Raw genomic sequence first — 17,751 nt, 5'->3', positions numbered from 1 at the left:
CTGAACTCATGGGGCTTACATTTCACTGGAGGAAACAAAAAGTAAATTTCAGACATCTATAAGTGCTACAGGACGATGTGGTAGGAAATAGGGGGAGGTAAATTTAGATAGAGGTCAGAGAAGGCATTTCTGAGAAGGTAACATTAATTGAATGCATGTATGAATCAGACTTATCCAGTTTTTGTTAGTCGTTAGATTGTTTACAGTTCTGACAAACATCCTTTAGATCTTGCTGGTGCCCAAAGGGCAAGTGCAGAGGCAAGGTATAACGAAGAAGCTTTTTCAATTCTTTTTATTCCTCTGACCTTGCCTTTGCTGTCACGGTTACACCCCCCCATTGTCACGCCCATCCTTCTTCCGGGAGCTTCCAGGCTGCGCAAGCGCAAGAGAAACCGCCGCGCCTAGCGGAGGGCGTGGAGCCTACGACAAGGCGCATGCGCTCCCGGCCCGTAAGCCCCGCCCCGCCGTCTGCGCCCGCTCTCGAGCGCCTGCCGTTTCTCGGGGCGGGGCGGTGGGCGGGGACGGGGCGGGGAGGAGCGCGCCGGTGCGTGCGTGCGCGCGCGCCGCGGGCGGGTCAGTGAAGCCGGCGGCCCTGGCACGTGATCCGGGACCGGCTCGGTCGCTTGGTGGCTCCTTCTGTCTGTCCGTCCGCGGGTGCCATCATGGCGGACGCGGCCAGTCAGGTGCTCCTGGGCTCCGGTCTCACCATCCTGTCCCAGCCGCTCATGTACGTGAAGGTGCTCATCCAGGTATGAGTCGTCGCCGTTCCCCGCCCCGCCTGGCGCCCCGTTCGGTCGCCGCTGCCCACGGCGCCTGGGGATCGGCTCCAGCCTTCCCGGGCCTTCGGTTTCCCGAGATGCCGCTCCTCTGCTGCCCCGTCCTTCCCCGCAGGGCCCGCTTTCCCCGCCCGCGGCCCGTCCACAGCCCGTGGGCCTCCCCGAGCTGTCGCCTCCCCGCCAGGCGCTGCGGCCCGCTCCTGTCCCCGCAGCCAACTGCCGCCCTGCCCTGCGGCTCCTCTCAACTTTGTTTTTTCTTCCCTGAGGTTGATCCTGGCCGGTCTCCACCAGGGGCTTCCCCACCTGCCCCTTCGCCCCGCTGAAATTAGCGTTCACCTCTCCTCCCCCGCCTCAGACGCAAGACATGAAATCTGTTGAAGACAAATTTGAAATTAGAGGGGAGCCAACATTTTAATGGCTATTTTTCTTTTTTTTGCTGATACTGCCGCTCTTCTGTTCCGAGATTTTAGCACCAGATACCCAGATAAACACAAGGAGCTCATTCAGCAGTGGTGATGAAGTGGTCGCTGAGTCCAATTTCGGAAGGATCCGCTGAGCGCTCTCCAGCAGCAGCTCATGACAGTGAAAATCACATCTGTCTGAGCCGGGAGTCAGCTCAGCTGAAAGAGTTTTAGCGAGTTTCAGCACATATATTAGTTTCTCATCTACTGTGAAATAATTCTTAAGTGGTGTTTTATATTCACAGGCAAGTAGGCCAGGTTTTAGGTAATGATAGACTATTAGTATTTTCAGTTGTCTTTCTAAATTTCCCTGTGATGGGCAGGTCATTCATTTTTTAAACCTTTGTTGAGAGTTGACATAATTACCTCATGCGTTGTGCCAAGGACAGGAGCAGTTTTTAGAAGCCCTGTCCTCACCATCTACCTTAACTGTCAAAAATACGTAAGACGCTAGGGGAGGCTGCCTTTCCTTCTTTTTTTTTTTTTTTTTTGAGGAAGATTAGCTCTCAGCTAACTACTGCCAATCCTTCTCTTTTTTTTGCTGAGGAAGACTGGCCCTGAGCTAACATCCATGCCCATCTTCCTCTCCTTTATACATGGAATGCCTACCACAGCATGGCTTTTGCCGAGCAGTGCCATGTCTGCACCCGGGATCTGAACTGGCGAACCCCCATGCCGCCAGAAGTGGAACGTAGTAACTTGACCGCTGTGCCACTGGGCCGGCCCAAGGCCGTATTTCTTATTCTTGACTTAATGCTAATCCACATTATGTGTTGGTGAGTTGACTGGTGTGGATTCGGATTCTATATGTAAAAGGCTATCGCAAAATGTTATTTGAACCAAGAATAAAGACTTTGATTGAAATGGAGTATTTCAATGGATGTCTAAAACAGAACTGGCATGTTTGTAGCTAGATAGGGTCTGAGTTGACAGCATTTTGCAGTAAATCATGAACCCATTACTCAGTTCTCCAGGAGCCCCAGTTTTCTAGTGACATTCAGAGCTCATGCCTCAAAAACTTGAATATCCTGAATCCTGATTATACAACATCTATGTGTTGCCAAGTGTCTCAGGGGTTTTGGTGAAATTCCCAAATACTCAGATTTAAAAATAGTTGCACGATAACACTTCGGGGGAGCTCAGTCAGGAGTTACTTCATTGAACGAGTTAAGAATCACATCAATAGAGCGTCAAAACCATGTCCTACAGCGTTCATTCTCTCAAGAGTATCCCTTTAGCATTGAAAATCCTGAATATATTGTAGAAATGATAATCATTAACTCTAAAATGGCCTTCACTAGGTTGTGAATGACAGTCTGCCTGTTTGACTTGGACTTCGCTTGTAATTATTTCCCAAGTGAATTATCCAGCTGTATCTGCATTTGCCCTTTGAGTGTTTTGTTTATCTAACCACACATGAAGTTGATGCTGGCTTCGCCATCTCATTTTGTCCAAATATAAAAAAATGCACTAGGTTTTCCTTAGAAAATATTTTTGGACCTCCTCAGTAAACTGCAGCTTTCCTAACACAAAACTTCCTTATTTTATTTTCAGTTCTATATTAGTCTGTCTTAGCTACGTGGCTTACTTTGTAGAATTTGAACCAAAAGGAAACTTGGAGTTTGTTGAAACCAGTCTCATCAATTGACAGAATAAAAAACTGATGAGGGTGGTACTTCATAATTGCCTTGGAAAACATACACTGCATTTTAACTAGTGTTAAAAATTATAACTCTCATTTTGTTCTTTATTCAAGACCTTGCAGCCAAGGCAATCCTGGGAATATCGCTTAGAACTGATGCATCCTCTTGTTTTTAAAGGTGGGATATGAGCCTCTTCCTCCAACAATAGGACGAAATATTTTTGGGCGGCAAGTATGTCAGCTTCCTGGTCTCTTTTGTTACGGTAAGTGTCTTTGATTTATTTGGAAATAGGTGACATTGAGGACTGTTTATAGGCAGGACTTACTGAAAGAAAATATGTAGAAAGCGTGTTCCCTTGAAATTTCTATGTAACCGTTTCTTTCAAGTAGAATTTAAATCTCTGACTTGTGTTCCCAGCCCAGCACATCGCGAGCATCGACGGGAAGCGTGGGTTGTTCACAGGCTTAACACCAAGACTGTGTTCAGGAGTCCTTGGAACTGTGGTCCATGGGAAAGTTTTACAGGTAAGAAGAGAATCAGGTAATTTTCTCGTAGATTTCGATTACCTCTTACGCGCAGTTAGTTCCACTGATGAAGGGCAATTTCGAAGATATACTTATAACCATGGCCTTTCTTTCTCTTGAAAAACATTAATCTAAATACCCGTTCTTAATGCTTCCTTACTTAATGCTTCCTGAGTTTGTAGAAAACGAAGTAATTGGTTTTGACCTGTACAACCTTCTTCCTCTGAACCATTCTGAGCAGAAATTAGACACGCTTACTTGATTTCCTGTAGCTCGTTTTATTTCTTTGAAAGAGGAAGGAAACTGATTAAAACATGCATATTTCTTAAGTTCTTTTCCTCTTATTTCTAGTAAAATCTTTTCTGTTACAAACTTATTTTTTTAAAAAAACTTAAGGAGATAAATATAAAAGTCAGGACTGTGGGGAGAGGGAGCGAAGGAGGGACCATGCATGGGGTTCTGGGTAATGGATGTGATTTTCCTTCACCTGGATCGTGGCTATTTGCTTCTTAATTGTTTATTACATTGTACATTTGTATTTTGTGCAGTGTTTCTGTACGTGTGTTATATTGCATAAATTTGAAAGTTTTTTTTAAAAAAACCTCACCAGAGGGGCTGGCCCGGTGGCCGAGTGGTTAAGTTCGTGCGCTCTGCTGCAGGCGGCCCAGTGTTTCGTTGGTTCGAATCCTGGGCGCGGACATGGCACCGCTCATCAAACCACGCTGAGGCAGCGTCCCACATGCCAGAACTAGAAGGACCCACAACTAAGAATATACAACTATGTACTGGGGGGCTTTGGGGAGAAAAAGGAAAAAAATAAAATCTTTAAAAAAAAAAAAATCCTCACCAGAGTGTACATGACCTGCAGGATAATGGTTAGCTTTGGGGAAGAGGAGAAAAGATGAGGGGTGGAACTTTAGCTATATCTGTGGCATTCTATTTTAAGAAAGCAAACGATCTTAAGAAAAGGGCAAAATGTTGACATCTCTTTAACCTCATTGGTAGATATATGATTGAATTATTTTCGTAATTTTTCTCTCTGAGATGCTTCATAAAATGTTTTTAAAAACATCAAAGTTACAGTTCGTTCTTTCTTACTGGTCCCTTTGTTTTGCCAGCTTCTTTTAACTTCATATACTAAAGCTTATAATTTTGATTTTGCTGGTTTCTCTGTTGCGTCAGTTACAACGTAGGTCACACAGAATTGTCTTTTGCTGTATTTATAAAGATGTTATGAATATAAATTCTGTACCATTTAGAACAGTTCACGGGAAGGTTGTTCAGCATAAGTATGGATGAGAATATGAAACTGACGGGTTTTCTAGTTCGTTATTCTGCCTCCTACTGGCAGCAAGGGTATGCCATACTCTCTGCTGTAACTCTCAAAAAATTTAGCGGGTATGCTAACCAAATCTATATAATAATTTCAACCTGTATAATGGATCAGGTGTGCTAAATTCCAAATGTTTGCTAGCTGCTTATTTAAATAGTATTGGGTACAACTCTCCGTGTACTTTTTTAGGCTTCAGCGTTGCCCGTGATTCTAATTATCTGATGAGTAAATCATGATTTTTGTTAAACAATTTCATGATTGAATTGATTTTAAATTCTCCTCAGCCTTTGTTGGTTTGAATTGGAGAGGAAGCTATTTCACCCTTCAGTCGTTTTGTTATCCTTTCCACTTATTCTTGTTGTCATGCCTGTGGACTGAATACAGACGGACCATTTCTGGTGGCCCATGGTCAGTGATGGAGTCTTAATGGGCTGATGTTTTTGTGGCTTGATTACTACTCTTTCTTTTCCAGCCACACCCTACTCTGGGCTCAGAGAAAGTGTTGAGGTTTCCTAAGTGAGATTTACATATAGGAAGGCAGTTGTCATCTAGTCAAAGAGGTTTATGTTTAGACTTTGAGCAAAAGTGAATTACCACTTAAGACCAAGTTCCTTTAGGTAACGGAAAAGTAAGGCAAACTTGAGGTAACCAGGTACCCTGAATTGTGTTTCACATGTGGCTAAATGATATATAACAGAGGATCGGCACTATACTTAGTATCAAAAGCAGCTTATACAGTCAAGAAGAAAGACAAATTCAGGATTGATGAAACTGTTAGCCTTTATAAGAAAGAGTTCTGTATATCTAAGCAAGAATTAAATAGAAATCGTGTTCAGAATAATTTAGAAGAGGCAGGTAGAAAATTTTATTAGTAGAGTAAAAAGCAAAGTCTAGAAATGAGTGAGAATTTTGAAAGATACCTGAAACTATTAGAATTAATTCTAGCCAAAGACTTGGAATTTGACTGAAAAACATTTTGCTTAATCTTGATGTTTGTTCTCTTGCCTCTGATTTTTTTAAAAATATAATTCTTTTTACAAAAGAAAATGTTGTCTATTTTTTTAATCTGGTGTGGCGAGGAGGTCAGTTGTCTGATTCTTTTGTTTCACCTAGTCCATCTTCTGTTTCTGAAATAGACCACAAGTAATATTTCCTCTTCTGAGCTCTGCCGGTATGCCTGTTCTCTTCCCTAAAAGAGAAAAAAATCTCTCTTGCTTCTTTTAGAAAAAGATAGAAAGGAAAAATGAGACGATTTCAGCTGTTGAGACTCAGCACCAACTCTGTTCTTTTGTACAGTGAAGAAAAGTCTTGCCCTAATTTGGTTTTGGTCTGGCTTTTTCCATAGCCTTAGTCATGGGCTGTGTTTTTACCAATTTATTTTCTGTTAGATGTGTATGTTCAGCAAATAATGTTCTTGAACTTTTGTTTTCTTTTTTCTTCTTTTAGGTAAGAATTTTATGAGCATTTGCTTGTTCCTCTAGCTGACCAATTTGTTAAACTTAGCAACGTGATCATGTTAGATACACATTTCTAGTTGATTAATGAGAAATAGAAGTTAATTGGAGATTTGCAGCAAAAAAAAAAAAAAAATCAACTATTTTACTTTCTACCAATACAGTTTTCATTTTATGTCCTCTCTCAATGACACTGTGAGAGCCCTGACCATCCTTTCTTTTCTCTTCCTTTGTAGCATTACCAGGAGTGTGACAAGGTTGAGGTATGTTGGAGCCGATTTGCATGCATGGGCCCATTTCCCTTGCAAGTCGTTGTTGCTCTCTGGTCCTCTTTAGGAGAAGGGACAAGCGCTCGGTTTCCCTTTCGTCTAAGTGTGTGTTGCATACAGGGTGGCGACCAGTTCGAACAGTTCTGTTTAAAACCATCAAGGTATCTGTCTTCTTTCACTTTGACTTCCAGGAGTTAGGACCTGGAAATGTACAGAAAGAAGTGTCGTGTTCCTTTGACCGAGTTATCAAGGAGGTAAGAGATGCTTTCTGTCCTACGGTATTTCCCTAAGTCAGAGTGTGTACACTTGTAGATGCATGATCACCAGGCCCGTATGTTCAGTGTCTGTTCCAAATGAAATTAAACCTTCAGTTTAATTTGGGCTTTATTACATGGATAATACAAAAAAGGGAGGAAGACGGCACTGCTTGCCGTTTGGAATGGGGCATTTCAAGGAAACTAATTTTGCCCACTCATTTCATCTTTAGAATTGAAGTGGTTTCTACGGAAAGTCTTCTAATAGAGTTGAAAACTTCTAGCACAAAAGTGTTAAATAGTGGCCAGGCCCTTTGTGTGTTGGCTCTTAAATATCCAGAAATGCTTTCACAGCGTTATTCTGACTTCAGAATGTTCCTCCACGCCCGTTTCCCAGCCCCATCTTCTGCCACTGGAGTTTGTTTCATGCCGGACTTGATATTTATGGCGTTCAGAACTCCTGTTTTATTTCTTAGTCTGTACGTTGTCTGATTGTCTTTGGTGAGGTCGCAGTTTTCCAGTAAATGCTGCCTTCTAACATACAGCTTCCAAAACAAACCTTACTGCGGCTCTAGGTGTCAGATGAATCAACTTTGTTTTCTGTAAATTTTCGTGAAGTGAGTTTATTTAAAAGTAGTAGACATACATGTATTAATACGCATTGTGTATTATCTTGACTTTAGTTAGCCCATCCTGTCCCACAGAATCTTTTCAGAACTATCATTGGCGGAGGGGTGAGGAATGTCTTAACTAAGTGACTGAAGATAATGTTTAAATGCAAAAATGAATGACAGACCTGCTATAGTTACACCCTCCCTCCAAGTATTGTAATTTAATTTTCTTTGCTACCTCTTTACAGAGTCCTGGACAAGAAAGATAGACTAGGATAAATAGAACAGCTCTAGATACTGCACAATTAGAGAGTTGTGGTTGAAAAACCAATCAGAGTTGTTCTCTTCTCCCTGAGATGTAGCTACAGATTAAATAGAGCCTGACATTTGTCTAGCGTAGATATCAGAGTCTCTGAAATCACTCACAATGAGAGAACAACTTAATCATCTAAATACAGGCCTCGAAGTTTTGTTCCAGCTCGGTTACTATCGGCTGGTGACCCTCCCTGTTTCTTTGCTTTTGTTTTTCTTATCTGTAAAATTGAGATGATATCAGAAATCCGCTTTGCAGAGAAATTTTGAGAAATAACTATAACAGAGCAGTGAAATCCATGAGTGAGAGGTATGATCAATGACAGTGTGTTATACTGTATCCCATTCAAGCCAGCCCTCCTGACTCCAGGGCCGGAGGGCAGTGTCGCTCACTTTCTCATTCTACTGTATCCACCCATGGTACTTCCCAGGAATTCGAGTGTCATTTGTTTAGATTTCAAGTGTGTGTTGATTGTTTCTAGACCACTCGAGAGATGATGGCTCGGTCTGCTGCTACCCTCATCACACATCCCTTCCATGGTATGTTTGCAGTTGATAACTGAAGTCTGATTTCTTACCTTTCTTCTATAACATGATCTCTCCTAACGGCTTAGATAGGCTGACATGGGACTTCACTAAAGTGCCTTACATGCATGTTTTTTGTTTGCTTCCTTGTTCTGGCTTTTATCCTATTAATCCAGATAGCAAAGTGTCTTTAGGTGGAAAAAACTTTTTTTGTTTTTTCAGAGCTATTGAAATTTATCTGAACATAATCTTGAAAATCTTTTCTCTATTCTGCAGTGATCACTCTGAGGTCAATGGTACAATTCATTGGCAGAGAATCCAAGTACTGGTAAGTCTTTTCGTTTTCATATATTCACAGATATCTGTTGAAGCCAAAGTATTAGGGAAATTAGTACTTTACATTTTTATGATGGCTTAGAGTTTACAGAACAGATATATCTTATATCATTTGCATAAAAACCAGTGAAATAGAAGCAAATGGCACAGGCGGGTTTAGGAGCCTACCCAGGATCTCAGAGTAAGTTGCAGGCACACCGAAGCCAAAATTCACGCTGACTCCATGTGACTGCACCCTTTAGTAGCAATATCTCCATTTCTATCTCCAAATTCAGCTGTCTTTGCAGAGTGAGGGGGGTAGAAAAGAGGGAGGGGAGGGGTGTAAATTTGACCTTGTCAAAAGGGATAATTGAACTTTTTTTTAATATGCCTCCAAAATAATGTATTTTACCTTTCCTGCTTCTGCACCTAGTGGACTTTGTGACTCCATAGTAACCATCTATCGGGAAGAGGGCATCCTAGGATTTTTTGCGTGAGTAAATTTTGATTTATGTGATTTTTGTGCGTATAGAAAGCTTTAATGAAAATAAGGCCGTGATTCTTTGTGTAATCCCTGGAGAAAATGTGCTCTCTGGGTTTATTTCATGTTGAGCTCTTTTTGGGTCCCTTTGGCTAAAATCTCTTGTAAAGATCCAACACTTTTGCTTCTGAACATGTAAAACATTTGAAATGCGGGTTTTGTTTGTTTCTTTAACAAATAAATTCATTCCAAGTTTCTATCCTTATAGTAAGTTCCCGGTTATGTGCAGTTGATAAAATGAGGAAAATTAATTTTTGAAAAGTAGAAAAATCATCCTATATATATCTTCCTTATCCTGAGAGAATGTTTTTGCAAGGTTGTATGCATTCCCTTAAATTTACTTCGGAAGAACTTAGACTACTACCCTCATTCTTCTATTAACAGCTAAAACTGCATTAACAACTAAATAGTCCTTTTAAATTTTCAATGTTTCTGCATAATTGATCTTATTTGAGTCTCATCAATACTCCGGGAGATAGGCAGGACAGCTATTATTCTCATTTTAGAGATTTTTTTTTAAAAAACTGATGCTCCAGGAAGTTCGTTTGCTGCCAGTCACAGAGCTGGTAAGTGACGGAAGTGGCATTTGAAGGCTGGTCTTCAGTCGGTGGGATCATGTTGGTCCTCTACTCCAGGCTGCCTCACCTAGGTCACCCAGGCCCTGGAAATGTGTTTTTGATGTCTCTCACCTATATCTATGTTTGGGCAATTCTCGTTTTGTGTTTTTTCTCATCTTTTGCCCTGCCAAATTTGAATATCAAGTCGTTTAGCTAAAACCATATTTACGTTTCTTCTCCGAAGTAGGCAAATTTTTGGCCTCCCTGCTTATAGTTATTAATATTTGTAAAGTGAGCCATTGGCCATAGCTTAGAGGGGTGTAGCTGACCTGCATTTCAAAAATGGGAATGAAAGTCGGTAGAGATTAGCCTCAAGTACGATTAACTAGAATGAACTGGTTATGAGGGCTAGAATCAGTATTCGATATCTTTTCAGTTCTCTAGAATGTTTTGAAATCTCTAATTCTTTGAGAAGTGTTTGTACTGAGTGCATTATCTTTCTGTTGATCACGTTTCCTGGTTTTTCTTATTTTTGTTGTTTCTCCACGTAGGGGTCTTATTCCTCGCCTCCTAGGTGACATCATTTCTTTGTGGCTGTGTAACTCGCTGGCCTACCTCGTCAATACCTACGCACTGGACAGCGGGGTAGGTTGGGACCGTGATGGGATGTGCCGGTGCCGACTTTATTCTCTTCACCCGACAGCTGGGTTAGCTTTCAAGCAAGGTGGCAGTTTCTCGGGTGCCAGACTCATCGTTATATAGCTAAACATTACCAGGCACGTTTTCAGAGGCTAATGGGATGCCCTATACTGTGTACCATAGAGAGATGCACCTCAAAAGTCCCGAGGGTGTGGCAGAGCAAGCCCAAGCGATCCAGCCCTGTCTCTGTGCTGCAAGGAGTTCATGTCTCTATTGACACCCAATTTCAGAGGACACCGTGGAGCAGCACAGTTTCGTAGTGTATTCAGGGTGTTTCGTCCCATCTGAAGTGTTCAAGGGACTCTATATTAGGCTTTCTAGAAACCTTAGCCTGGGAGGTCTTGAGAATGAGCCATCCCTAGAGGTGGTGTTTTCCCCGCCTCAGCAGTTGTGGCCCGTTTGCTCACGGGCAGCTCTATAGCCTGGTGGAAACAGAACACCCCCGGGGTTGGCACCTGTTGAGTATAGAGACCCATCTTCTCCAAAGCATCTGGTGCATCTAGGTGTGTGCAGAGGTAGTGACTGGTCCCTCGGCTGTACGGTATACGTCGTTTCCAGGCATTGTATTTCTAGGACATGGTAAAAGCTTAGCATTCTCATTTTCTTTTGTTTTTGAAGTCTTGAGGCTGTTACCTTTGTTCCTAAGCCATCTTGGTCTAATATGAATTTGTCTGTTACTGTTGAATCAAGTTGATCATTTTGACCACCTTTTTATGTTCATAATCAGTATTTTATGTTTTCATCCTTGAAATTAATTTTCAAGCTGTCAAAGAAAGTAATAATTTAGAGAATATATTGATATGGTTGGGGACGATGAACTGAAAATATCAGCCTAATTTTCTTACTCATTCTTGTTTTAGGTTTCCACCATGAATGAAATGAAGAGTTATTCCCAAGCTGTCACAGGAGTGAGTTTTTTAAATCCTCTTACCCTTCTAGGAAGAGTTGTGTTTTGCTTTGTTTTAAATTTGGCCTGTGCCATCACTATGTTAAAGCACCCAGATTGGTTCCTTTACCCTTGCAGGAAGGTCTCTCAAATTTGTTACTGTTCGTCAGAGGTCAGGATAACCCAGGGGCTATCCTGTAACAGTCGTAACAAGCCCACATGGTTTGGTGCTGTTCAGCTTTCCGACGGGGTGTGTGGGTATTTCTCCTCCCCGCTCTGCCTCTGATTCTCAGGCCTGCGTCTCGGTGCATCTTGCTGACCCTACGCTGGAGAACTTCACCTCTTTAATCATTGTGGAGTCTTCCAGTAGCTGACTTCTAAAGTAGTTGCCATTGCCTTTGGAAGGAGGCTCATGTTCTCTTCTTTTCTTCAGGAGTGTTCTGAAATGCCTCATTGCATGCAATTGTTTACTTTTAAATAACATAGTTCAGTTTTATTTAATGACTCAGTCACAGAATAAGAGAAGTCTTCTGGCCTTTTGTTAAAATGTCAGATGAAGTGGTATGTTAAGGGGAGGCAGCATCTCCAGGCTCAAAAATATGAAATTTAGGGGCTGACCCTGTGGCACAGTGGTTAAGTGCACACGTTCTGCTTCAGCGGCCCGGGGTTCGCTGGTTCAGATCCTGGGTGCGGACATGGCACCGCTTGGCAAGCCATGCTGTGGTAGGTGTCCCACATATAAAGCAGAGGAAGATGGGCATGGATGTTAGCTCAGGGCCAATCTCCCTCAGCAAAAAGAGGAGGATTGGTAGCAGTTGTTAGCTCAGGGCTGATCTTCCTCAAAAACAAAAAATATATGAAATTTAATCTTTCCTGGGATATTAAGAAAACAAAACCACTGTTAGAATATTTGACCACAGTGTCACTAGGCCTTTAAGAGAAAGAAAAGAAGAGAATAAAGAAGACTAGAAATTACCTAATAACTTAGCTATGTTTTTACCATTTTACAGTTTTTTGCCAGTATGTTGACCTATCCCTTTGTGCTTGTCTCTAATCTTATGGCTGTCAACAACTGTGGGTAAGTGCCTTACATTTCTTATTCTAGTAGTTGGCTGCCTGTATGCCTGACAGGCAGAGCAGTCGTGGTAGAAATTTGGGGAAGAAAAGTACAGTTGATATTATTGCTAGATTTCCTGATTTTTTTTCTCTATATGCCCCAATGTACCAACAGCATCAATTTATATACCTAATATCCTTTTAGAAATAGAGAAGGGCATAAATAGCATTTCTCAACTACTTGTAGATAACCTGCACTTACCAGTAGTATAGATCCTATGCTCAAAAGAGTGGGATATTTATGAAATTATTCTGTTTGAAATCTTTATCCTTTTTTTATAGAAGTAACAAGAGGTTTGTCAGGTATTGAATGACAACCTCTGCCTGTTTTTGCTGGGGGCTTCTTAGAGAAAATGAGTTTTCAAGAAGGAAAAGGAGGAAATTTGGTCCAAACCTTTCACTGTATTGGTTGGGAAGTGTGGGTGGTGTGGCAGACACCATCGATTTCCAACTTGTACATGACGAGTGGCTCTGCCAAAGTTGGACAGAAGTTTTGCCTCTTGATTTAATTCAAAACTCTGTTTGAATCCAGTACCTGACACAGGATGCCCTTAGGCATGTGACTGTTTTCCAGCAGGATACTGAATAGATGGCTGTGTGGAATTCGGCGCACAGTTAGCATATTCCGTATCGTGTCACATGCTGTTTCTGTTGTGATCTGTAGAGCAGCTGCCACAGGTTAGTCCAGGGCATGCTTGAAGGATGCAGTACATGTGTTATTATTCCTGACAGTTTTTAGAGAGGAAGTGATTGTGGTTATACCTGCCTAAGAGCGTGTAGTCACTACTGTTGATATCCATTATATTTAGGCTCTTTTGAACACCACTTAGTTTTTAACCCCCTTGCGCTGCTCTTTAATCACGTAATTGCTGTGTGTTCTAAAATGTTGTTTGTCCACAAATTAAAAACCTAGATGTTTTAGAAAATATGTAACTGATTGAAGTTTCTCTTTATTGGTTCAAAACCTAAATATAAGGGAGGGAAATCCTTTTTGGATGCTTGCTTTTTCCCCTGCTCCATTATAATTTGTTTCATTAGAACTAAAATTGCCTCTAGGGAACCTCCTGGATAAGAGAATATTTTGACAAAGATTTACTGAACTCTTGCGACAATGTTTTGTAAGTAGTAGCTTGAATAGGGAATCTTGTTTCCTATTTCAGGCTTGCCGGCGGATCCCCTCCTTACTCCCCAATATACACTTCTTGGCTAGATTGCTGGTGCCTGCTACAGAAAGAGGTACTTTTCTCTCATTCTGTCTCCCTTCCTCCCTCCCTCCCTGTCTCTTGCTCCCTTTCTTTCTCTTCCCTCTTCCTCTCTGTCTCTGTCTCTCTCTCTCTCCCCCTGCCCCCATATTTTATTTTGTTTTGTTTTTGTTTGTTTTCTTAATGTCTCTGGAATCCCCCGTCAGCTCTTGTAGCTTACCCTTTAGCTCCCAGTCAGTGTACCCTTTACAGTGTTCCAGATGTCACTCTGGCATAGGCGTAAATTGTGCTGTTAGACATCATCACGAGGGGTAACAAGGAAGGGGGATTCCCAAGATGTGATCTAGAAGCCATGTGAGTGATCACATTCAGATTACAAATAGGGTCCAGATAGACAGTTATCCTGGTTGTTAAGATGATGGCCTTGATAACTCCTCAGAACCTCCTTATGTGTTCAGGTGTTTTCCTACACTATAGTATAGAGGAAACTGAGAAAGAAGTTGTTTATTGATGACGTTATTTGTCACAATGATGTTGATAGAGCTGGTGTCCTACTGCTAGAGTCTTGTTTAGTGGATGATTTTGTCCAGCCTCCAATTTATTGTTTGTTATTGCTTTGAGGTATGTCATCTGCAACCAAAAATTCTTGATTAATCTAGGCGAAGTTTTATTAGGAACCAAAATAATGGATGGGCTGTGTGCTAAATTTGATGCAGGATCACTTAAAATGGCCATCAGTTTAAAGCTGTTTTGAGTAGGCAGCCCTTTTTAAAGGGTGTAGAAGAATTGTATGGAGCAGCTCTTTGTTGCATTATGTTACTGCACTAGCGATCCATACGGGAAAGGCCTTTGTGCCCAGTGCTCAGGCTTCTGCGGCCTGAACTCCAAATGAAAAGGCCTGAGTGCTGCTGTGGTTGCTTTTGCCCAACAAACCCCTCTGCAAATCCAGGCGAGGACACTGAAATGATTTGGGTACAGACCTAACATTTTGGGTTTCATTCTGAGTCTTGCACTCTCTATTGGACATCTCCCATTGCGGTCCGCATTTAAAAGGAAAGATGGCCCTCCCCCTATTTTCTGACTAAGCCCCTGCTATAGGAAGAAAGTGGATAGGAAATGTATTAGGGTATCAGACACCGTACCGAGCAAACGAGTGGTCCTCTAAGAGCTTAGCCAACAGCAGATGTTGGTTGGGCTTTTACTGTATATCAGGCGGCATGCTGAGAGCTGTCCGTGTGTCGGCTCATGTAACCCCCCAAATAACCGGGTGAGGATGGGTGCCGTTCTGCATCATCCACTTCACCTCTGAAGACGCTGGGACTTGGAACAAACAACGCTGATTACGTAACCCAAGGTCACACAGCCTGTGTCTGGGAGAGCGGGGCTTGTGTGCACGCTGTCTGACTTCAGAGTCTCCTCAGTTAAGCTCCCAACATGATTACTTTAATTGTAAGATTTTGTAAGTATTCCCTAGAGACCTGACCGTTCCATTAAAAAATAAATAAAAATTAGCACTTAGTGAATGTTAGGACTGTTCTCAGCGCTTTGTATATATTGAATCATTTGATAACCCAGCTAGCAAGTGGCAGAGCCAGAATCCAAACTGGGCATTCTGTCTAAATAAGAAATTCTTGAGCCGGCCCAGTGGCGCAGCAGTGAAGTGTGCATGTTCCGCTTCGGCGGCTTGGGGTTCGCCGGTTTGGATCCCGGGTGCGGACATGGCACCTCTTGGCAAGCCATGCTGTGGTAGGTGTCCCACATATCAAGTAGAGGAAGGTGAGCACGGATGTTAGCTCAGGGCCAGTCTTCCTCAGCAAAAAGAGGAGGATTGGCAGCAGATGTTAGCTCAGGGCTAATCTTCCTCAAAAAAAAAAAAGAAAGAAAGAAATTCTTGCCTTATCCATGAGGCATAATTATAGTCTGTTAGTTCCTCAAGAGCTTAGCCTGAGTCGAGAGTACAAATTGCTACTCTGTAGTGATGGTCCCACTTTCGTCTTGGTCCTTTTAGTCTTGTCTCCTGGAAACATGTCCACTTGGTTCTCTGCTGATTTGGACCGGCTGACCTCGTCTTCACACTAGACTTTACTTGTGTTTATTTTATTTTTTTTCCAGGGAAATATGAGCCGAGGAAATAGCTTGTTTTTCCGGAAGGTCCCCTTTGGGAAGACTTATTGTTGTGACCTGAGAATGTTAATTTGAAGATGTGGGGCAGGGACAGTGACATTTCTATAGTCCCAGATGCACAGAATTATGGGAGAGAATGTTGATTTCTATACAGTGTGGTGCGCTTTTTTAATAATCACTTAATCTTGGGAAAATGGAGGTGTTTGGTGTCTGCCTTTTTTGTTCTTTTTTTCCCAGCACAACATAATTTACCGGTGATATTCTCCCTTTAATTATTCTGAAGTGGGACATTTTTGCTCCAGACTCTTTATTTTACTTAAACAGAAAAAAAAAGTTGCGTTTTCCTAAAGGTACAGGCAGGTTGTCATGTGATTTGAGTCTCACCTTAAGGCTTTGTAAAATGAAAGGTACAATCCCAAGAAGAAAGAGAAATAATTCAGCAAAACTTTAGAAAATTCATAAGACAAACCATATAGGAGGTTATAAATTACCTTTTCTTTAGGAAACGCTAAAAGCAGCAGCATCCAGCAGAATCTGCCTCCCATTGTGTGCTTCTAAGCACATTTGATTCACCCTGTTTCTCATACTTCAAAAAAGAACAAAACACTGCAAAATTACCCTAGAAAATCTCTACATGAGGCATCCACACCTTCAGTCTATTATTTCGAAATAATAAATGGTCACCAGCAACAACAAAAGAGGAGAATTAAGCAAGATTTGGAAAGGAAGTGTAATAAACAGCTTTTTTTCCTTAAGACAGTCTTGTCATAATATGAAAAGCAAATACTGCAGCAGTAGCCCCCTTATCTGAGCTAAGTCTTTCCAGGCCCTAAATGACAGCATTATGCAATTCCAACTGTATATAATCTCTGTTCTTCAGTTTTTTTCTGTTTTTTCCTTTTTATTGTTGTTGCAGAAGGTGAGTAGTTTGTTTTTCATTCCTAATCACACCCTTGGAAAGTATATTTATAATTTCCTATCCGGTGATGCGACTTAAAGTCCACAAGGTTCTTAGGGCATTGGCCACCTCGCATGTCATACCCTCAGGCATGTAAACACCATTTGTAGGAGGGAAAAAAGTCACTTTAGGAGGAAATAACATTCAGCTCAAGCATAATGCTCCTATTTACTCAGGCCTTCTAAAAGCAGGTTAAAATGCTTGAAATGAGAAAGCATATGGTTTCACTTATTTAAATAATCCACTGGGATGTTGCCAAATGAGTAAGCACTTAATTTGCTTCTTCTCAGACTTCTCCATCAAAGCAGCAGCACCCACAATATGAGAGTGAGCATGCAGGGGTCCCCTTCCTCCCCCAGGGTTTACGAATACAGCCTGGAGCTCGGGAGGAGCTCACCTTGAAATGTCTTTGATGTCTCTTTGTCTCAAAAAGTAATGTAAATTTTATATTCTATTCAATATTATCTGCATTTGTTTTAAGATAAAAATGTTTTACATTACTCACTTTTTCCCCAAAAAAAATCTTCAAGTAAAGATGATCTAGGAAAATGTGCCATGTTTATTATCCTGTGGCTTCTGTGCTCAAACCCGCCTGCTTGTTCCTAGTTGAGAAGCTTCTCTCACTGTGAGAACCGCTCTAGCAGCAGAGGGCACCAAACCTCCGGTTTTGCCTGTGCAAGTTGGGCTGCTGAAAAGTCTCGCCCAGGGCCTGGGATTGTTCCAAGTACTAGTCCAGTCGGCCAGTCTAACTCCATCCAAGCTGTAGGTCCAGTAATGTCCTATACCCGTGGTCCTCCATAAAATTTTCTAAGCTGTTAACATAATCAAAAGTCTGAAGTTTATCCAGGGGCTAGTCATTGTGAAAGGTACTCTTAAGATACACATGCAGGAAATAGTGAACTGACTCATTATGTGTATAAATAATATATACTTAGTAAGGATTACCCAGTAAGCTGCACCTGTGAAAGTGGGCAGGCAGTTTGCCCTGGCAGTGCTGTGCTACGCTGCCGGGAAATACTCCCCCAAGGGAGTGGGATGGTCACTGAAGTCTTGATTGAAGAAAAGAACTTGGGGTTTCCAGAAACTTTGGGGATGGTTGTAAAAATGCTAGGGTATAAAAGCAACCTTAGGATGAAAGAAACTTTAAGCATAAGCCCTATATCGCAGCTTCTTACTGTTACCCGGACACCC

At 41.8% G+C, this 17,751-nt stretch overlaps 1 protein-coding gene across 1 annotated transcript; it reads left to right on the top strand.

Annotated features, from left to right (window-relative positions):
• The first annotated feature begins 542 nt into the window (after positions 1–542).
• MTCH2 (mitochondrial carrier 2) lies at positions 543–15,800 on the top strand. Its single transcript, XM_046643948.1, has 13 exons — positions 543–749; positions 3,058–3,142; positions 3,298–3,404; positions 6,428–6,454; positions 6,652–6,714; positions 8,120–8,177; positions 8,439–8,490; positions 8,911–8,970; positions 10,127–10,220; positions 11,135–11,182; positions 12,171–12,238; positions 13,437–13,512; positions 15,591–15,800. Exons 1-13 carry the CDS (start codon positions 663–665, stop codon positions 15,675–15,677), a joined length of 912 nt encoding a protein of 303 aa, XP_046499904.1. The 5' UTR covers positions 543–662; the 3' UTR covers positions 15,678–15,800.
• The last annotated feature ends 1,951 nt before the right edge of the window (positions 15,801–17,751 follow it).

Source organism: Equus quagga, chromosome 17 (genome assembly GCF_021613505.1).
Source record: "Equus quagga isolate Etosha38 chromosome 17, UCLA_HA_Equagga_1.0, whole genome shotgun sequence".
Lineage (NCBI taxonomy): Eukaryota > Metazoa > Chordata > Mammalia > Perissodactyla > Equidae > Equus > Equus quagga.
The sequence above is the reverse complement of the archived record's forward strand: the minus strand, read 5'-3'. Positions and strand labels throughout refer to the sequence as shown.